Here is a 14,014-nt window from a genome sequence, read left to right on the forward strand (position 1 = left end):
TCACATCAATTATTGGAATCGACGAACTGATAAAAAAAAAAAGATAGGAAAGGTGAGATGGGGAAAAAAATACAAAACAAACGCCATGAAATAATAGCATTAACAATAACAAACAAAACCCACAACGAAGCCAATAAGAAAGAAAAATATCAAAACAAAATCCGTAAAAAATACTACTCACCCCACATCTCATATGTACCTAGCATTAACTATACAAACACATCCTTTCCTTTCCTTTCCCTTACCATCACCATATGGCATATACCAAGTGTTTTGATTTGCATTTCTCATGACATCACTAGAAATCATTAAATAGTAATAATTTTGATCAATCTTCACATTGCATCTAATCAAAATTTGTTATTGTATATTAAAAATTTTGATTAATGTAACAGTGAAAATTGAGTCGACCATGATGACGTGGTAATCTAGATTATATAATAATTTCTTCCGGAGAGGCTTTAATGAGGCTCTCATGCAGCCATGGCTTCCTCGTCATCGATCTCGTTCTCGCCTTCTTCGCTGGCGGCGGCGTCTTGATACTGTTGATACTCTGCCACCAAGTCATTCATGTTGCTCTCAGCCTCGGTAAACTCCATCTCATCCATTCCCTCGGCAGTGTACCAATGCAAGAAGGCTTTTCTCTTGAACATGACAGTGAACTGCTCGGAGACGCGGCGAAACATCTCCTGAATGGAGGTGGAGTTCCCCATGAAGGTGGAGGACATGGAGAGGCCCGTGGGAGGGATGTCACAGACGCTGGACTTGACGTTGTTGGGGATCCACTCCACGAAGTAGGAGGAGTTCTTGTTCTGCACGTTGATCATCTGCTGGTCCACTTCTTTGGTGCTCATCTTGCCGCGGAACATGGCGGACGCCGTCAGGTACCTGCCGTGCCGAGGATCGGCGGCGCACATCATGTTCCGCGCGTCCCACATTTGCTGGGTGAGTTCCGGGATGGTGAGGGAGCGGTACTGCTGGGAGCCGCGGGATGTGAGGGGCGCGAAACCGACCATGAAGAAGTGGAGGCGAGGGAAAGGGATTAGGTTTACGGCGAGTTTGCGGAGGTCGGAGTTCAGCTGCCCGGGGAAGCGGAGGCAGCACGTTACCCCGCTCATTGTTGTTGAGATCAAGTGGTTCAGATCACCAACTGCAATGCCACCAACAAAAACGCACACGTACGTTACTCCTTGCATGTCATATCTAACAATTAATGCATATTTTTTTTTGTACGTGTGTTGGATTGAGTGAAGTCCAATGATGTTGAGTAGAAACTCTAAAAAAAAAAATCGGTGTTTAACCCCTCATATGCCAAACAATGTGAAACAAACTCATTCATTCAAATCTAATTAGAAAGGATCTATTCTTTGACTTCACTACTCTTGAAGAGATTAAACCTTACTGCAAGATGATTAATTTAAAAGGTTATATATTATTCTCGTACACCTCGTAATTTCATACGCACCTTATTAACATTCATCATTTCTTTTTATATTTTCTTCCTACTCAACATCTCTTTCCCTTATAAGTGTCATTGTTGTCCAAGAATGAATGCTTTATTTCTTATACACTTTTTTTTTTACATTACTTGAAATATTGTTGATTGCAATGCAACCATGTCTACAACTACACTTGAAATTTAAAACCATTTTGCACGACACAAAAAAAGAAAATAGTAACGAAAATCAGGATTCTTACTTTTTGTAAATTGGTTATTGGTGACCTTTGAGCACTGAAAGAAGAACTAACACATCAGTTTTAACTTGTTACTCTCTTTTACACCCTCTGTAAAACTGTTTACTTCTCTTTGTTTTTTCTCTCCTTCATCTCTCTGAGTATATAAGAGAGTGTAAAGTAAAAATGACGTTAAGAAAACATTATTGATGATGAAAAATTAACACACAAGAAATGCGGTTTGCAATTAGTAACAAAATGATTGTTGAATTTTTTAAATTAGTCCAAATTAAACTCAACATATATATTACCGATCAAAATAGAGATAGCTAATACCTACCCCCCCTAAAAAGATATTCCAATTAAAGTACTCTGCTCCAACATACTCTGGCGTTTTCATTGGCTATTTCATTAATGTGAAATTTCATGTGCGGTTTACTACTTTATTGTAGATAATAAATCATGTGGGGTGACAATACTTACAACTTGGATTTGTGAGCTTGAGTGTACGGAAACAGATATCATAGAGTGCCTCGTTATCAAGGACCATGCATTCATCCGCATTCTCAACTAGTTGATGAACAGAGAGAGTGGCATTGTAGGGTTCAACCACGGTGTCAGAGACCTTTGGAGACGGGAACACTGAGAATGTCAACATCATCCTATCCGGATACTCTTCTCTGATCTTTGAGATAAGCAAGGTACCCATTCCAGACCCAGTTCCTCCTCCCAGTGAGTGACAAATTTGGAACCCTGTCATGATCATCAAACAGACAATTCTCATATACATAAAACCATAAATAATTCAACAGCTTTATAAAAAAGACAAAATTTGAATGCATTCCTTTCTTCCTAGTGTTTTCCTATCAGAATTAGAATTTTACCCTAATAAAGGTTCAATTAAATATTAACTTACGTTACCAAGTAAAACTCTAATTTTGATTGAGGAACAAAACAAAAAAGTATTTAAAGAATTGTAGCAAAACTTTGTCCTTTAAAATAGATCAAATTTAGACATATTTCTTTAATTGCTTTTTCTGTTATCTTTCAATCAGAATTAAAACTTCACTTTATTAATTCACGAAATAAAATATATGTTATTGAGGTAAAACTACTATTCTAATTAGAGAACATCATGAAAAGTACTTTAGGAACTACATATAAACTAAGGTGAAACTACTACTCTAGTTAGAGAACAACATGAAAAGTAGTTAAGTAACAGCATCAAAATTTTGTTAGTGCAAAAGGACATAACAATAACATGTCTGAATGTATGGACAATAAATTTATCAATTTACTTAGAACTTGAATTAACTAAGGAAGTAGTAGTACCCTGCAAGCAGTCACAGTTCTCAGCTTCTTTTCGAACAACATCAAGAACAGAATCAATAAGCTCAGCTCCCTCAGTATAATGCCCTTTAGCCCAGTTGTTACCAGCTCCATTTTGGCCGAACACGAAATTATCAGGTCTGAATATTTTTCCAAAAGGACCAGAACGCAAGCTATCCATGGTCCCTGGTTCAAGGTCCATAAGCACAGCTCGAGGAACATAGCGTCCTCCACTTGCTTCATTGTAGTACACGTTAACCCTCTCAAGTTGAAGATGGGAATTGCCTACGTAATTTCCAGTGGCATCAATCCCATGTTCATCACACATCACCTCCCAAAACTTGCCTCCAATTTGGTTGCCACATTGACCAGCTTGAACATGAAGGATTTCTCTCATTTTGAAGATAATTCAATTCAACTAAGTGATTCAGAAGTTGTAGTATTGAATTAGATGAAGTACAAGTTGAGAAGGGAAGAAGGGGTGGCCCTTTTGTAGGTGCAATGCAAAAGGGTGATAAGATTGATAAAAATGGTACTTGCCTTTCTTTGTGTCAAGTGGAAAATAAAAATGAATAGAAGTTTAATTAATAGGTTCATGTGGGTTTGTTGGGAAGGGGATATGTCCTACTCCAAGTAGTGTAATGAGCTGGACGTGGAAAGTGACAAGAAGTTGCATGATTGTTCTCAATTCATGGCCTTAAGTATCTGAATTATCAGTTCTTCCTACCACTTGATATCCCATCTGTCAATACTATCTCCAATTGTCCATTTCCTCGTTTGGTCACCGTGCTTTTCCTGTCCACAATGATTTGACAACTATTTTTCACCTCCTTTGCTATTCACGTTGTTAACGTTGTGGGTTTGACAGAGTAGTGGGAAAGCACATTAGACAAGGTTAAACTAAGTTTAATGGTCTTAAGAAATTACTAGATACTCCCATATTGTTTACTATTTTGACCAATTTTTATGTCACATTAATTGAGTTTTTCAATTTAATTTATGATAATAATTAATAATACTTGATTACTTATTATACGAAGATATTTCACTAAAGTGATTAATCAAATTTTTCAAATTAATCATTAATAAAGTTGATAAATATTTCATACTAATATTATTGATTAAAAATATATATAAAGATTATTAAAAAATATAATGATTCCTGGTCATATAATAATTTAGAGGTTCACTTCTTGTTTACAAGCTTTTGGTTAGGGTATAAGTTACTATTGACCCATGTCAAATTTAGTGAGAAGCAGTTACTAATTATCAGTTTTTTTTACAGCAGTTACTAATTATCATAGTCATATAAGTCCCTTTTGAGCATCTTGAAAGAGAGTGTGAATTTAATATATGAAGGGCATCGGAATTCCGTTGAAACCTGTATCCTTCTCAAGACAACCATTTTCATGACACTAAAGCAATAGTTAGGTACTGGTGTGGGAATCTCTGGTCTTCCTTAAAAAAATAATTAAAAACCGCAACATTGCCCAATTCGCTGGCATTTATTCGTGGAATATCTGAAACTGCTGGAATGATCGTTTGCCCTTATTTTTTCGAAAGATAAAATATGAATGAGAATCTTAAGAGATAACATTATTTTTTTAGTTTTGCTAGCATAAGCGATAACATAATTTGAACAAAAAGAATTAATATTTTGTTATCGTGTGTTATAATGCGCAAGTTCAATAATAAAATGATTAAATAAAAGTATACGTATTTTATATTTTAAAAATCTATTAAGTCTTTAATACCTTTAAGCATTTGAGATGAGTAATAGGTTCTATTTGTATTCCACAGTTTAAAAAACCCTTATTAATATTTTCGGATAAATTGATCGGTAATTTAATGAAACAAAAGAGAAAAATGTGAAATAAAAAGTTGTGAATATATTATATCATTTCATACAGCTAACATCCACAAAAGTCAAAGATATAAGGTGGATGCTAATTCAGCCAATATTTGGTGGTTGCATTATCCAGTGATACCGACATACTTAGTGTGATTTTAGATTTTTCTAAAAATATTTTAATAATCTATTATAGACTTAATCAATTTTTGGTACAATCAATTACGTAAGATAATCTATGTTAAAATGTATTTTTAAAATAATCTATTTTGTTAAAATGATATAAAATATTTAATTTTATAATAAAATTAAAAAAATACTAAACGACAGAACGTGAATATAAATATTTTTTTTTCATTAAAGTGGATTATAATCTGCAAAAATAAATCAAATTCAAATCACACTAGCAAGTGAACGGAGGTTTAAGGAGGTGGATAGTTATGCTCTTGAATATATAGTTTTCAAGTAATTGGAGGAAATAAGGTAGCCCATCAATTCAAATTTAATAGAATCAGGTTTCCGATGACAGATAGAATGTTCTATCCACAGCAATCACCCACCTCACTACCTAGTCTCCCCATTCTCCAACTAGCTGTACTTTTAAGATATTCACGTTCACTCTCAAGGTACATTTCAGAAGCTCACAAGGGTATTACGTATTCTGTTCCATGCTAAACTATTGTTCATGATAGATGTTTTGATTTGGAAGTAAGAACTACTTTTGCAAGAGCATGCAATAAAGCTGAAATATCAAATGACCTATCAGATGCCAGCTGATTTGTAATCACTTGTTACAACAAATAAGGTGAGCATTTTGGTTGGTTAAGATATATCTTTCAAAATGGAGCATAGGTTAGTGAAAAATCGAACAATACCGTAAAATAGTAATAAGAGTACAAAAATAATTATAAAAATAAAACTAGTGACTGAATGAGTCCGAGTCTAGAAATAAAGAAAAATAAGTGTTTATTCAAGCAACATTTGCGCCTAGTGCCTACCACAAACATTTAATCTATTGACACTCTTATTAAAATGATTATATTGATGGATTTTCAAATTTGTGACATTGAATGTCAGCTTGATCAGATCATGTTTTCCAAGAAAGGTATATGAGAAGCCTCAAGGCAAAAATTACATTTATATTATTTCCTATATCTAAATGAAGCTCAAATGAGAGATAACCAGAACTATAACCAAAGGATTACACAATTAATCTTCCACAGACATTTGAAAGACAATACTACCTTAATAAAGCAATTCCTCAAACACATGATCTACGGATTGCTCCCACTTTCCATGATACAATTCCAAAAGCCTCTCAGCTGGAGTGACACCTGCCACCACAAAGACCATTAGTAAAAAACAAAACAGAACAGAGAGAACCTTTCATGCAAACCACAAAAAAGCATGATGAAGGGCGCATAAATGAGAGCACGGCATAGTAAAAAAAATTCATTTCAAGATGTATGGGTATAAAACTCGGGTCTCTTAAGAAAAAGCAATTGATAATTTGGCATAGAAATGAACAAGTTTTAATACTCCAATTCTAGATGACAATGTAAAAGATAAAGGCCCAAAAGATAATTTGGACCAGTAAATCAACTACAAAAACTCCTATTAATCAATGTCAACATTATTTATACAATTACAAACTAAAATCAATTAACATGTCAAAGTTAAAATGTTAAAAAAACTCATCACGGTATGGAAAGAAAAAAAAGGCTTCGATCAAATGAAAAAAAGAATATTTCAAGTAGTTTCATTTCAATAAGATGCAGAAACAGGAGAATTTTTTATGTTCAAAAATAGATAAGACTCTTTTTTAAAGTGTCTGCTTCATATAATCACTAAAAGAGCTAGCGTACCCAACCCCAAATAATAGGAGCAAAGACTTTAACTAGACCGTAAGAATGTTCAATCAGAGAGCAGAACATTTGTTTGGTGCATTGAACAATCTATTGCTAAAGTCAAGTCCAAGGAGATAAAGATTATGAATGTTTGAATCTAATTGAAATGAGTAAGGGAATGAAACGAAGTAGGGCACTGGAAGCATGGAAAGGTTGTGGGAGATGCATCATTAATGAGAGAATATGACCTATAAATCCATTACCTGTTCTAACCACCTCGGCAACCTCATTCAAAAATCCCGATTCCTTGAAGCCTCTTCTCTCCAAGCCATCCTGTGGATGCATCCCAATGCCCTTAGCAACATCGAAAATAACAGCAATAACAAAATTAATGACACCCTTTACCTTTGCCAACTTTAGAACATCTTCAGCAACATGCTTCAGCAAACCGTCTCGGAATGGTGTCTTCAGACCAGTTACAGGAACCTGCCATAGACTAATGGTTAGTATAGACATCTGGTATGAATAATGACCGTTGCTGAAATATAAACTATCAAATAGTAAAAAATCAACTTCCGATCCCTGGGGTTATGACACATATCAATCCTCATGAAGAAATAAGACAATCTCTAGGCTTAAATCCCAGTATGTGTATATAAATGCATCTTCATTTTTTATTTTTTTTGTGTGTGTGTGTGACTTAAAACAGAGAATGAATACTTTCTCTTCCAGGTTCCGAGTGATAGTTAGGCCCCTCTAAAATTCAAGAACTTAATAATAGAACATGTAAAAACTTAAACAGCTCCCTTTTATTCTTCTTTCAGGTTTGCACCTAACTTAAATATGCTGACAAGGATTTAAGGCCTCTTTGATTAAATGATCAAGACAAGATTTCGGTCCTCACTTATCCCCTTCTTCTAATTATATTTCACCACATGGTAGCAACCTTGTGCTTAGTCCATGCTTCCGGCCCAAAGCAATTTTACATGAGGGGACTTCATGCATCTGGGTTGAATAATAGCAACAGAAATGAAAATAGTGTTATTAAGGATTCCACCTTATTCCTTAACATTTGTCTTTCTTCTGGAGTCCAATCAGCTGTCATATCCAAAACACTTTTTAGAGAAAGTTCATCGTACAATAACCCTACCTGACACAATCAGGAAAATTACAATTAGCTTGTTACTAAATTGAAGCAGTTCATATGTTAATTGAAGAGCATGCAAGCAAAGATAAATAGGTTGAATGACATAAAAATGCATGACAAAAAACTTCCAAAAAAAATTATTATTCAAAACAATAATCCTTTTGCTTTTTAAGACAATAAACATTAGATTGTTGCACATATAACACCTCCATGAATAAGCTAAATGCTAAGTGACAATCCCAACTCCGACATGTCTGTGTTTATACTCTATGACACCATTTTGATGTTGACAAATAATACAGTGAACAATCCAAATGTCAGAGGCTAAGTGACCACAAACATCATGCAGAAGTAGTAAAAAGGCCACTCACCCAAAATGCTGGTAAAGCACACAATCTTCTCCAAGGCCCTCCATCAGCACCTCTCATCTCCAAATACCTCTTCAGCCTGACCTGAAAAGAATAATGGTTTACAATAACACAACAAGGAAAGTGCTGCAAATCCAATGCAAAGCAACAGATACCAGTTAAAATTGTGAAACCAATAGAAACTAACCTCAGGAAATATAGTTGTCAAGTGATTTTCCCAATCATTGAGAGTTGGTAATTCACCAGGGATACAAGGAAGTCTTCCAGCCAAAAAGTCCTGCAATAAAAAAATAACCAATTCTCTACATTGAGCAAATCAAGACTACATGTATAGTGTGGTCAAGCAAAGTAAGTTTCACAATAAAGAATGGCAGGGCTAGAATAGATATCCTTAAATTACAAGAATATTAAAGATAGATGGGAACCCTGAAGGTCTTTCCAGTGCAGTCGATATATCTGTTTTTCCGATAGACAAAATACATAGGAACATCAAGAGCATAATCAACATATTGCTCAAACCTGCAATCAGAAAGTTAGAAGAAAAAAAGTGAAAAACAATTAACCAAGTCATTGCATGAAATATCATTGATAAAATTGTAAAAAAAAAGAAAGGAATTCATCATGTAAGATGACACAGTACAATAATTATCTTTATTTCAATTGAACTTTTGTGAATTTTAACTTCACAAGAATGCCACTTACTAACGATAAATACGACATTGTTAGAAATAATAGTAGTTAATGCACTTAGGAAATAGTATGTTCGCGTATCACATGATAAAATGCATTTGTTGTCTACGGAGTTGCACTCAATTAATACTAGCCTAGGAAATAGTCTCCATAAGGTCTATCAAAGAGTCTACATATACAGATGATCTGCAGAAACTGTGCTCTACGTTTTCTTGAATAATACAGCATTCTCTCTCTAAATTCTCTAAGATATTCTGTTCTATCTTCCTCTAAATCTAAATCTACCCCTCTAAATTCAACAAACATCAGTGAAACAACAAATTATATTCTATATTAACTGAGTTCTTTCTCCATATTCTTAAGTCTCCATGAAGTCTTCATGGGTAGTTCTTTTTATTCAAAATAAAATATCAACTATCAAGTAGTGTTTGAAAATCTCCATTTAAGTACATCATTCAGTTTATTAACACCTTGAATTTCAAATTTTAAGTTCAAATCATGAGTTAAAGAGGTCAAAGAAGAAAATCATAATAAAGAAATAAACAAATAAAAGACAAACATGGAGACTTCAAAAATCAAGAAATAAGTTGGATGGTGTGAATGTAATGGAATTATGGTACAACCGTATACGAAGGTACTTCAGAGGTAAAAATGTGCAAAATTCATATTATCATACATAAGTAGAACAGAGGTCCACAATTTCATCACACCCAAAAGTAGGTTTAGGGAAATTGGCAAATGAATATCCGAACTCTTATCTTGATGGCATTGGGATCTTTAATGTCAAAAGTTTAAAATATCCTAGCCATTCAATGAGTATACTTCCAAATACATATATTTTAGATAGTCAATATGAAGGATTCCAGAATCGAAAAAAGGATGAAAAGTTTTACTTTTAATGGCTTCTTTTAAATTCACAGGAAAACAATGAAGCCTAGAGTCAAAAGGCTTAGAAACAACAGCTTCAGTCTTAATTCTTCATAATTCAGAAGAATCTCTTACCCAAAAGAGTCATCAAAAACAAAAGGCAGCATGCCTGTGCGGTCCTTATCAGTATCAGTCCAAATATGGCTGTTCCAAGCATATGAAAAGTGGATAAGGCACCTTAACAATGCAAAGTGTGAAAGGAAATGACTGCATTAGAACTTCCATGTACCTTCTCATACTGACAAAACCATTTGGCTTTCCCTCTTTAAAGGGTGAATTTGCAAAAAGAGCCGTTGCTATCTGTCATAAAGATAACACTGACTACATCACACAGCACTGAACAAATTCCCTAATAAAAACAATTTAAAAGGAAATGGTAGCGTTTCTTACCGGCTGCAAAGCAAGGCCTGCACGAAATTTCTTGATCATGTCAGCTTCAGAACTAAAGTCCAGATTGACCTATAAAAGTTAAGATAAAATATATTACTATCCAGTATGAGAGCTGATTATAATATTGTGTCAACAATATACTCTTTTCACCATGTTCAAATTAGAATGGCTTTGTTAAAAATCAGCTCGCAAATCATCACCCATCTCACCTGCACAGTGCATGTCCTGAACATCATGTCAAGCCCAAGAGAGCCAACTTTAGGCATGTAGTTCCTCATGATGTCGTATCTTCCCTGTGCAACAACACATATAGTCAGAAAGCAGGTAATTGCACCACTAAAGGTCAAGAAAGAACTGTCATTGTTCAATTACTACAAAGAATAGGGCCTGCTGACAGAACTCCCCAGGCATAACTTGCTACATAGCTTAATAAAAAAGAAAAAGAAGAAAAAACCCACAAACAGAGACCATTGATAGAACATTGAAAAACAAAGTTTATCACTTATTATGAAATGGAGCAATGACCTCTGGTATAACCATATTTCTGGTGTAGAAATACTAATGGTTTAAATGTAAGTCAAATACATAACCACAAGTATGTACATCGATAGCAATAGAAAAAGCAGAAATTTGTAATTTTCAGTTGAAAGCAACTATAGTATAATAAGCAGATAAAGATGGCACATTTAATGCATTTCACACAATGTGACTTAGCATAGAGGAAAAAAGTCTGTACTAGTATAAATTGAAAAATCCACCAACCCATTGACTCCTTAAAAGCAACCTAAAAGAAGGATATCTGTTCATTCAATAAGAAATTAAGCTACCAATCCTTGTGGAGAATTTTGTAGACCAAATATCCAAATTCCCCATGTCATTCACGCCTGGACTCAAGTCCAACAGAAGAAAGGTTGTTGCAATAATCTCTAGTCAATATAGTTAATAGTGTAATTCATTGCAGATGGCAGTCCATGGCAAAAACCAAAAATCCACCATACAATATGGCAGATTGCATTGTGGGCAAATAGCTTAAACATGGCAGATGAATTAAAATCCCGTAGCAACACTAATGAGAAAGATAAAAGCCACACAACTAAAAATGTCCTAGAAGTGAGAAGGGAGGAAAAAGAGATCAAGAAAAATAGAAAAAAAATGGTGACAAAAAATGAAACAAATAAAAAGAAAAAACAAGAAAAACAAAAAACGAAGGGAAAAAAGATGGTGACAAGAACTGATAAAAAAACAGGAAAAAAAACTAGAAAAATAGATTAGAGATGAAAAAAAGACAGGAAATAAGAGATTTAATCACGGTGGTTGCCATAGTTTGGGTCACTAGAGTTGGAACTGCGGGCCAGCGGTGGCGAGGGAAGATGAGCTTCAATCAGCCCAGGAGAGAATGGGAAAAGATAACACGTGGAAGAGTGAAGAAAGGTTTTAAAAACCTTATTTGAGACTATAAAAAACAATTTAATTAAAAAAAAAAGACCACATCCGACATGACAGCCACAAAACATGAAATAGCAGAAAGCGCCACAAAGCAGGAGGCAAGTGGCAGTGGGCATCAAAACTGCCACACTATTCCTTTAAGGCCCCACCATAACTGCCATTTAACGACTATGAATCTATGATAGTTAGTGAATAGGTATGGCAGTGAAATTTGACAGCTATCTAATCCTGAAATCAGGAAGCCCAGTCGAATTCATGAAAAGTAACGGATGGTGTCATCCCTTTAAAGGATTGACCAAGTTATAACTGATGCAGTCAGAAAGTGACATATGAGCAAGATTTTCAAGCTGAGACATCAGTAAGTGTTCAGCAGTTCAAGAACTTGAAAGATGAGAAGAGAGAAAAAACTACCTTTGGCATTATAGGTATGTCTTTGATTCCCCACTTTGGCTGGAAACCAATCCCCAAAAATCCAATTCCCATTTCCTCAGCAACAGCTTTAACCTATAAACACGATTATATGGAAATAATTACCGATTTAAAGGTCATAAGGTCACTTGTCAGATAACAGAAACATCAAACACAACAAACTAGTACTAAATTTTGCTATCTATTACGTCTAACATTCAAAGATAAGGGGCTTGTTTGGGTAAGCTTTTCTAGATGCACTTGTAGGAGAAGAAAAAAATGAAATAAGCTTCTTCATAAGCTAAAATGAACTCTCCATTAGCTAACAGTCAGCTAATATGGAGATATCCTCTCATCTTTTAGAGAAGTTATACGAGAGCTCTTCTACAAATTAGCTAATGGAGAGTTCATTTCATTATTTTCTTCAGTTAGAAGTGTTTCTAAAGAAACTTACCCTAACAGGCCCAGTTAAATGACAACACCGATAATGATTATACATATTCATCTGTAGAAAATATGATCGCGTAAAAAATTTCAAATCACTCCAATGGCAAAAAAGAAAAAATGGTTTATGCATCAGCGAAACAAGTACCTGATAAAGGTGGGAATTAACTTCAGCACAAGTCTGATGCAAGGTTTCAAGAGGAGCTCCACTAAGTTCAAACTGACCACCAGGCTCCAATGATATGCTCTGCTTCCCCTGGTTCACATAACGTTGCAATTTTAACAAATGAATTAAACTGGAAGAAAATATTAGACATGTTGTTGATGCAAATGTCAGGCTTACCTGTTTGAGTCCAATAATTTTATCACCTTCCATTACTTTATCCCAGTCAAACCTCTCAGCAATGCCATTCAGCAATTCTGCTATTTGGTCATACTTCATAGGACGCAAGCTTCCAATCTCAAAACCAAACTTCTCATGTTCAGTACCTATTCTGCAAGACCACGCGAATAAATGAAGTAATTAAGAGGCAGTTGGAATCTTAAAGCTTCAAGAAACCTAACCAGAAAAGCACGATAAAAGAATGATTATAAGTAACAAAAATAAAAAAGAAGAAGAAACATAAAAAAAAAAAAAACGGAACCTCCATTTATCCTTGGGCTTGCAACCGGAGGCAAGATAATCGACGAGATCCTGCTTCGTGAGAGGGTCAGTGGCAACTACAGCGTCTTCGGTGGGAGGGCTTGCAGCAACAATCACTCTACGGCCACCAACAATCCTCTGCGGTGGAGGAGCCTTCTTAGCAGAGTAACACAAACTATTATTGGCAACGCAGGTTTTCGTTTTCCTATCAAACTCGTGTCGTATTAAGTAGTGGCGCGTATAGGTCGTCGCACTTCGCGAAACGACAGCCATGGCGCTAGCTTCAGAACGCAGAGAAATGTTAGAAATTAACGAAGAGCGAAGTGTGATTGGGACATAGGAGAGAGAGAATTCACCTTAGGGTTCAGGAATTGGCGGTTGCGTGAGGGAGGGAGGAGAAAAGAGAATAAGGACTGGACGGACAAGGGTCCTTTTCTCCTTCACTCCTGCTCTGCTCGGACACACGCCTTGCCTTGCTTGCTGCTATTCGGGAATAGTACCACTCACGATTACCAAGGAACAACACGCAGAACGCAATTTCTCATTCTATACTTATACTGTTAATTACTATTACCATTACCATATTACTCGTATCTAGTACCATGGAGTAGTATATTTTGAGCTCGTCACTTCACACGTCTTTTTTTCTAACCATAAGTCCACAATATTGGTATGTAAATATTCATTATTCATTGTTGGAAAAAGTGATTAACTTCATCAAAAATCACGAGTACAGGTAAGATAAATATCATATAGCAGGATTTATTTTATATTTAAAACTAAAATTTTAAATTATTTTTTTAAAAGACATAAGTTATTATCATTTATGTTTATAATTCACTCCATACGTCA

General features: G+C 35.1%; 2 protein-coding genes across 4 annotated transcripts; both read right to left on the bottom strand.

Annotated features, from left to right (window-relative positions):
• Window positions 1–70: 70 nt before the first annotated feature.
• Window positions 71–3,593, bottom strand: LOC100797652 (tubulin beta-1 chain-like). Its single transcript, XM_003525351.5, has 3 exons — window positions 3,007–3,593; window positions 2,158–2,427; window positions 71–1,150 (listed from the first exon to the last, which is right to left on the bottom strand). Exons 1-3 carry the CDS (start codon window positions 3,398–3,400, stop codon window positions 474–476), a joined length of 1,341 nt encoding a protein of 446 aa, XP_003525399.1. The 5' UTR covers window positions 3,401–3,593; the 3' UTR covers window positions 71–473.
• A 2,274-nt stretch (window positions 3,594–5,867) lies between these two features.
• On the bottom strand, window positions 5,868–13,873 carry LOC547545 (glutamate--cysteine ligase, chloroplastic). Of its 3 annotated transcripts, none has more exons than XM_003525349.5 (16): window positions 13,519–13,873; window positions 13,164–13,443; window positions 12,863–13,013; window positions 12,668–12,775; window positions 12,079–12,171; window positions 10,431–10,514; window positions 10,222–10,290; window positions 10,061–10,131; window positions 9,907–9,975; window positions 8,640–8,733; window positions 8,402–8,491; window positions 8,218–8,298; window positions 7,757–7,849; window positions 7,105–7,185; window positions 6,963–7,032; window positions 5,868–6,186 (listed from the first exon to the last, which is right to left on the bottom strand). In XM_003525349.5, exons 2-16 carry the CDS (start codon window positions 13,433–13,435, stop codon window positions 6,098–6,100), a joined length of 1,515 nt encoding a protein of 504 aa, XP_003525397.1. In that variant the 5' UTR covers window positions 13,436–13,443; window positions 13,519–13,873; the 3' UTR covers window positions 5,868–6,097. The 3 variants fall into 3 exon arrangements, with proteins under 3 accessions (XP_003525397.1, XP_006580590.1, XP_040871579.1); XM_006580527.4 differs by having other exon boundaries at window positions 13,164–13,439; window positions 13,519–13,805; XM_041015645.1 differs by having other exon boundaries at window positions 6,963–7,185; window positions 13,519–13,784.
• Window positions 13,874–14,014: the final 141 nt, after the last annotated feature.

The sequence above is a fragment of the Glycine max genome, chromosome 5 (assembly GCF_000004515.6).
Source record: "Glycine max cultivar Williams 82 chromosome 5, Glycine_max_v4.0, whole genome shotgun sequence".
In the NCBI taxonomy this organism is placed as follows: domain Eukaryota; kingdom Viridiplantae; phylum Streptophyta; class Magnoliopsida; order Fabales; family Fabaceae; genus Glycine; species Glycine max.

Coding starts and splice junctions, on each gene's coding strand:
- LOC100797652 (XM_003525351.5), bottom strand. CDS start 3,400: ATGAGAGAAATCCTTCATGTTCAAGCTGGTCAATGTGGCAACCAAATT. Junction 2,428..3,006: donor GAACTGTGACTGCTTGCAGG/GTACTACTACTT, acceptor TGATCATGACAG/GGTTCCAAATTTGTCACTCA. Junction 1,151..2,157: donor CAAGCTCACAAATCCAAGTT/GTAAGTATTGTC, acceptor GTGGCATTGCAG/TTGGTGATCTGAACCACTTG.
- LOC547545 (XM_041015645.1), bottom strand. CDS start 13,435: ATGGCTGTCGTTTCGCGAAGTGCGACGACCTATACGCGCCACTACTTA. Junction 8,734..9,906: donor GTTTTTGATGACTCTTTTGG/GTAAGAGATTCT, acceptor TTCTGATTGCAG/GTTTGAGCAATATGTTGATT. Junction 7,186..7,756: donor GACAAATGTTAAGGAATAAG/GTGGAATCCTTA, acceptor AGTCTATGGCAG/GTTCCTGTAACTGGTCTGAA.